Source organism: Coffea eugenioides, chromosome 6 (assembly GCF_003713205.1).
Source record: "Coffea eugenioides isolate CCC68of chromosome 6, Ceug_1.0, whole genome shotgun sequence".
Classification (NCBI taxonomy): Eukaryota; Viridiplantae; Streptophyta; class Magnoliopsida; order Gentianales; family Rubiaceae; genus Coffea; species Coffea eugenioides.
In genome coordinates this window covers 40,948,875-40,956,456 of record NC_040040.1, presented here as the reverse complement: position 1 = coordinate 40,956,456, position 7,582 = coordinate 40,948,875, and the positions used below count along the sequence as shown (strand labels likewise).

At 40.0% G+C, this 7,582-nt stretch overlaps 1 protein-coding gene across 1 annotated transcript; it reads right to left on the bottom strand.

Annotated features, from left to right (window-relative positions):
• Positions 1 to 3,622: 3,622 nt before the first annotated feature.
• On the bottom strand, positions 3,623 to 7,113 carry LOC113774169. The gene is made up of 4 exons (XM_027318736.1): positions 6,877 to 7,113; positions 4,558 to 4,954; positions 4,184 to 4,358; positions 3,623 to 4,067 (listed from the first exon to the last, which is right to left on the bottom strand). The coding sequence occupies exons 1-4, from the start codon at positions 7,111 to 7,113 to the stop codon at positions 3,623 to 3,625; spliced, it is 1,254 nt and encodes a 417-aa protein (XP_027174537.1).
• Positions 7,114 to 7,582: the final 469 nt, after the last annotated feature.

Here is a 7,582-nt window from a genome sequence, read left to right as displayed (position 1 = left end):
GAATTAAGTTGGATTTCGGCCAACTTTGAAAATTCGGCACGATTCACACGTTGCGAACCGGCCTCTGAAATTTGTAACTCAATTAGAGTTGCAAGTAAGGTTTTATAACAAAGGAAGCGGATCAAGAATCGGAGTTTCGAGTACCGAGATACGGTAGCTCAAAGTTGGGGAAAATTCAAGACTGGAGAAGAATTTCCAGATTTGAACCTCCAACACTAGAAATTTAATTAGGTATCGAAACGAACTTGGATTGGTACCAAAATTGGCAGTATTTTACCCTTATAAAAATAGTATCTCTCTATCAAGTTTCACAGAAAAATACCTTCGGGAAGGTAGTCAACGAACTAACTAAAGTTCAGAAAAATTCTTAACGCAATCTGCCTTTAATCCTTTTCTTTCCAAATCCAATCGTTTGGCTAAGAAAATCCTTCAATCATGGTTCATATGTGAAAGAAAAGTCTAAGGAACATTCAGCGTGCATTTGGTAGGTGTTTAACACCATGAATTTCATTTAATAAGACCACAACAAGTCTTATTCCAAATCAGTCCAAAAGTAGGTTTTTCCAAAACAGAGCAGTGTTGTTGTTTTGATCACAACTCAGTCGACCTAACTCGGAATTGAGCATGGTTTATGGCGTTGGAAAATACATTCATAGGGTTAGAAGTTCACAGAAGGAAATGTTCTGAAATTTGGCAAGAAACCAGCTCGAAATTGAGCCTCAATTTGCTGCCTCGACAAATCATTCCAGCAGATCCGAGAGACAGGACAGCTATCTTAAAATGAATGGTTCGACTCCTACACATGGAATCAGAATACGCATTTTATACCGTTGGAAAGGTATGGATGTCTAGTTTCGAATGCCACTGACGGCACTCAATTTCAACATCGGATGACAAAATTATGGTCAAATCCCTACCGCTGGACAGGGTTATCTGAAAATAGTTTTCCAGCTTGCCTAGTTCACGAATAAATTCATTTGCCCATTTAAACGTTAATGTTTTCCAATGAAAATTTTTACACATCTAACATAACATATAAACATCAGGTTCACGCCAATAAATCACCAAAAATTGGCCTTATCATGGCCGAACAAAACAGGGGCAGTTTCGGAAATTTCTTGTCATGACCTCAACTTTGAGTTTCCAACAATAATACTCCATAAATCCATCATTTTAACCACTAAACTACCATTAAATCCAACATTAAACCTCTAATCAGCAACAACCCAAGTGTGGGAATTCATAGAGCCCACTTTCAAATTTTCCAACAATATCAAGCCATCCATACACATGCAATAGCTTAAAGATGTATTTCTACCATCATAATCCAAGTTTAAGGTGTAGGATGATGTTATACCTCCTTAGTGCTTTAGATCAGAAATTTTCGGTCCTCAAGAGGCTCCAAGAAACCGTGAATTGCAGCCCTTTAGTTAGCTAGATCCAACCTCCAAGTAGTTTGCTAGATGGTCTTCAAGTTTGGTGAAGATTGATTGAAGTTTTGTGGTTGATTTGGTGAAGAAAATTTTTGAAGCAAGGGAGTGAGAGAGAGGGAAGGCTGGCCGGCTGTTTGTGAGAGAAGGAAGAGTGAAATTTGATCAAGGTTAGCTTTCAAGAGAAGATTAAAATGAGTGGTGAAAATTCACTCCAAAGTCAACCCTCATTAGGGCTCGTTTGGTGCGTTTAGGGCTCGATTTCTCTCGCGTTTGGTTCACTAGTGCACTAAACCTCTAATGTACTTATGTTCATATAAATATTATTCACTCTTAATTGTCTCGAAATAAGGGTCTAAAGTCCCTCAAATAAAGCCGCGCGTGTGAAAACGCGTACCGTCAATTTTAGCGCTATTACGCGAAACCTCCGAGAAATTCTTATAACGATAATACTATTAACTATCACTTAAGTACTTAAATCTAAAATTACCTATTTTAAAACCGTTGTACATGTCCCAAATTTCCGGGCTAATTGTACTCCTAATTTGCAAAAATTCTCCAAACGTATTTTCACCTTTTCTCTAAACAAGCTCCTAAGAAAATAATTTTTGAAACGAGACACTTTAAAAATGTAACGAAACTATAATACCATGTACTTAGGTCTAATGAGACTAGAAAATATTCCTCGTGGTAAAAATCCAATTAAATAATTTATTAAGCCATAAATTAGGCTTAAAAAATAATAATTTTTACGAGTCCTCACATCAAGAATGAAAAGCAAGCACAAGTTCCTCTTACAAACGCCTAATTCTCCGAAATGAAGGCACTCCTAACCTATCTAGTCTGACCCTCCCACTAGCCAGTGCCGGAAATGCATGAAAATTGTCGTAGATCTTGATATGCTGTTCAGGATGAGAGACGCCTATATTGGACAAAGCATCCGCTATGGTGTTAGCCTCCCTGTAACAATGCGAGAAACGAGCCGGATCATCCATTAACTGCCAAATATGCTGTGCCTCTCGACGGATCTGCCACGGACACTGGAACCACCGCTTCAGGATCCCAACTACGACCAATGAATCCGATTGTACACTTAGATTACCATAGCCCCTGTGGATACACAATTGAAGCCCAATCAGAAGGGTCTGAATCTCCGTATGAAGGGAAGTGATCTCCCCAAAGAAGGCCGAAAAGGCAAGCAAAGGCAACCCAGTTACATCTCGGAGAACCCCATCGCCTCCACCCACTCCAGGGTTCCCCTTAGCACAACCATCAACATTAAGGATGAGCATCCCACTCCCCTTCACCTCTCAGCGAGCACGTTGGACTCTACAGGCTGACAAATGCGCCCAATCATACAACTGCCCAAATGTTTTCGCCCCAGTCGTATGCTTGAACTGGATCTCTATAAAGGATTTGACCTCTTAGAAAATGGCTTGGCAAATCGTCGTAGAGTGCATCGAAACCCCCTCAAATACCGCTTTATTCCTAGCTTTCCAAATGTGCCAGCAGATGAAACTGGGAAGGACAAAGCAAATGAACTACCGTGTCGCAGACTGCTGTGACCGCAACCACCATTCAATTATGCGAGCGCACAAGGAGGATCCAAAGCTCCTAACACCACACCAACCAACAAAATAATTCCAGACGTCCAACGTTATGTGACCCCTGGAAAAAACATGCTCGAGAGATTCCTTAGATGCACCTAGGCAGCAAGGACATTTCGATGGCAAGTGAAACCCTAGGCAGCGTAGCATATCCGGCAGTGGCACCCTCCCCATCAGCAACCGTAGCATAAATAAAGACACTTTCAACGGAATTCGAGTGTGCCAAACTTTAGAGAGAACCATAGATGTATTACGGGCCTGTCGGATGTCACGGAAAGCTGACACCAAGGTGAATTTTCCAGACGGTGTGGGCATCCAAATTACTTCATCTGCACTTCCTCCATCTGGAACCGGGTGGTGTAGTATAGAAGACACAATGTCGCTAGGCAAAAGGTGAGATAATAGACTCACAACCCAAATCCTATTTTTGATACTGCTATGAAACGAAAGATGCGGGATGACTGTTGCGCGAATAAACAAAGCACCACTATCCAACCAATTATCATACCAAAAATGGCAAGACCCATCATTTACTAGCCATAACATAGAGAGCTCGACCTGTCGGCTCACGTTTACCATCCGTCGTCAAACCGGCGAAGCAGTCAGCGTCAATTGTGCTTGACAGGGGTGAATTCCTCTGCAATATTTTGCACGCAAGAACTCAGCCCATACTGACGTCCCTGTTCGAAAGCTCCACCATAATTTACAAGAGAAGGCTGTATAGACGTCTTCAAGCCTCCGAAACCCCACCCTGCCCTCCTTAACAGGGTAACACAACTGAGACCACTTGATCCAATGAAGCTTTGTTTCGTCAGGCGATGAACCCCATAAGAAATTTGAGCAGGCCTTCTCTAGAATGCCGAACACTGAGCGAGGAAGCACAGCAGCCGATAGTAAATGGACTGGTATCGCTGACAACACATGCTTGATTAGAACTATCTTACCTCCTGAAGACAATAGCTTTGATTTCCACGACAAAATCCGCTGCAGAATTGCCTGACACACCTCCCCAAAGTACGACGACTTACACCTCCCAATTATAAAGGAAATCCCAAATAGCGTATGGGAAAGGCCTGCCAGACAAACCCCGTGACGCGCTCAATCACCCTTTTTCTGGTCGGTGCCAATGACGGATGAACCAAGTACCCACTTTTTTGAACATTTATCAGCTGACTCGAACACTGTTGATATCCTTCCAGCACCTGCATGATGTCCTTTAAGGAGGAGGCGGACCCATTCGCAAATATAAGAACATCATCCGCGAATGCCAAATGAGTTACCGGGGGCACCCATATGGAAGTCAGAATCCCAAGAAACCCGGCTGCAGCGCAAGGTTGTTTAAACCTCTCGACAGAACCTTAGCCCCTATAAAAAACAATGCCGGTGACAGTGGGTCCCCCTGGCAGAGCCCTCTCGTAGATTTGAAAAATCCATATGAAGAATCATTGATAATTACCGAGAACCAAACATTAGACAATAGCCGCCACATCAGATCTATAAACTGCTCCCCAAACCCAAACTTTCATAGGACTCCAATGATATGCAACCATGATACCCTGTCATAAGCTTTAGACAGTCTAGCTTCAGGACGAAGTTTCCACCCCTAACTTTTTTACCAATACCCGATACCACTTCCTGAGCAAGCAAATAATTCTTTGTTATATTGCGGCCCTTAACAAAACCTATCTGCTGGGGGGAGATATGCTTTGGCAAGATGCCAGCCAATCGATCAGCCAAAATTCTAGATAACAACTTGTTGAAAAAATTGTACAGGCTAATCGGTCTAAACTGAGAGAAATCCTGAGGATTCGATACCTTAGGAATCAACACAAGCGAGGTAGAAGTGACAAAACGAGGCAGTTCTGCCCCACAAAAGAAGCTTAGTACCGCATCATGGACGTCTTGAGCAATAACCTCCTACGCAAAGGTAAAGAATTTGCCCGTGAACCCATCTGGGCCGGCAGCACTATCCCCATCCATTGCCCTCATAAAAACACATTTAATAAACTCTTATCAAATTCTCCCATACTTAAGTCATTACTTATCTTCAAGCAATAGGAAAGGTCATCCAACAATGATTTAAGAAATGAAACGAATCAAGTGAACTTAAAATTTAATTCTTCTCAACTTGGCAAGCTTTTATTATGCAACCACTCATATCACCCATAATACTCATCATACCATATAAAAGAGAAATAATTATACCCAAAATTCATCCAATCAAATTCAATCTCTCTATCTTATTTAATTTCACAAATAACTAAATTATATAGTCATATTAGATATTTTGTTCCTTCAAAATGAGATGTTAGTTTCACAAACATTACAAAGGGAATTGTTCACATTGTCTATCTTTTATTTATCTTTAAAGTGTGAAAATGTTTTTTGACGTGAAGATTGCTATTTTTAAATGAAAATCTCTGATTACTCAACATTTCACTTATTACTCCTAATTCAAATACTTTTTTATGCGAAAGTTGATATTTATAGATAAAGACTCCTGGTTACTCAGTATAAGAATTTATTGGAGTTTTTTTTTCATGAAAAATCTCTCAACAAGGTATATATTAGGAAGAGAATTACTTTTGGCAAATATATTTATCTGTTATTTGTAAAAATAAGTAAGATGAGAGATCTCATTAGTACTCACAATGTTAAGTATAGTTTTCCCTCTTTTGCGAGATATATTTTCTCACATGTAATAGTTCTAATCACATAATAATTGCTTCCAAGTCAAGTAAGAATTGAATTGTCAAATTACTTAATCGTCTCTCTTCTATAGGAAAATTTGAAACAAAAGGGACTTAAACTCGTGCATTTATGGACTCAAGTAAAGTAGATATGAAAAACTACTCATGCATTTGTGGACTCAAGTAAAGTAGATATGAAAAACTTTGGGGCAAATTTTTTAAAATTTGGACAAGATTTCGAACATTTTTTTATAGAGTTTCCCCTTAATGCTGGACAAAACTCCTTGCCAGCAAACCCAAAAATGGACATTTCAAAACAGGTCAAATTTTCAACATTAAGTCTAAATATTTCAAGCAATATAAGTACAAAAGTAACTAATTAGCATCATTTCCTTCCCCACATTTAACATACATATTGTTCTCAATGTATAGGAAAAAAATAATAGAAAGTAAGAATAAGTTACTTCCCAATTGTAGTGGTTGAAATCCAATTCAACCATGAGTTACGAACCATCGACGATCTACAATCAAAGCCTACTAAAACTACCACAAGTCTGAAATACAAAATTTTAAGTACAAATTAAATTTATACAATGAAAATATAAAAAGAAAACAACAATGAAAATATGAAAGCAGAAGCAAAATAGCATCAAGAGGTTAGCACGTGTTTCCTTGCTCAGCACGTCACTGACGTGCGTCTTCTATACGACATGTGCGAGTGTCAACTAGGGCCAGCTGATGCTTTATGTTATCAAGGCGACTAAAAGTCTCTGCCAATTGGATTGAGGTGGTAGAGGAGGTAAGCAGATGTGAAGGGTCTAGCTTCTTTTTGGTTATGACGTGCCTTTTGTCATCTTTCCTCCCATGGCAGAATAATATGATCTGTGGAGATGCCATCCCATGGAAGTTTGAAAGTTTCAGCTCTTCACTTAGATGGACGGCCACATGATTAACTCCGATTAACTTAACACCAATACACTCAAAAATGAGAGAAATGAGACGTGGAAATCCAAATTTAAAAGAGGTAATATGTCTCCTTGCTATCATCCTTATGTAGCTGATAATGATGTTTGGGAACGGGATGCGGGCGTAGGAGGATTCCCTATTGTGAAACATGTGGTCCAAAAAGTAGATGTCACTTTTTCAGACCTTCCCGTGGCCACTCTTCTTTGGAATCACATTGTGCGCCGTCATGTAGATAATAAGGTGATGACAAGTGTCAAAAGCACTAGCAATCATCGTCTCTTTGTGAGAGGAGCGGAAAGGTTGGTCCTCGAGACCAAATGAAGACATGGCATGTAAGGGATTCCATCTCTTATTGGGGGCAGTGAATTCTTTCTTCAAGTTGACAACCGGCCCAGAATCATTGCATCCCCAAATACGCATGAGGAGATCATGAGTAAGGTATATTCGAGTACCTCACACCCAAGAGTCTACCAACTCTCCATTGTAGTTTGCCTTGTTGACAATGTTAGCATAAAACTCGCGCACCAAATCTAGATAGTAGTAAGTAGGCAAAGTCTGAATTGGTGCCCATCCAAATTGGTTAAATGCCTCCATGATATGATAGACTGTCTCAATTTTCGAGTGGATGTGCTTTCAAAATGAACTCCAAGTTAGCATGATTTTTGTGCCACTCTTAATTTTTTCAAGTTGTGAATCTAGCGCTATCAAAGATTGTAGTTTCAGGGCATCAAGATTTGCTCTCCCATTGACGCCTGATCACAAGTTGGGGTAAAGGAAATCTCTCTTCTTCACTTTCGTCAATCTCCTTGCTCATTTCCATCTCCTCACTCCTTCAACTATCATCACTAATAGAAGAAGAAATCTCACGAATAACATCCCTTCGTCATCT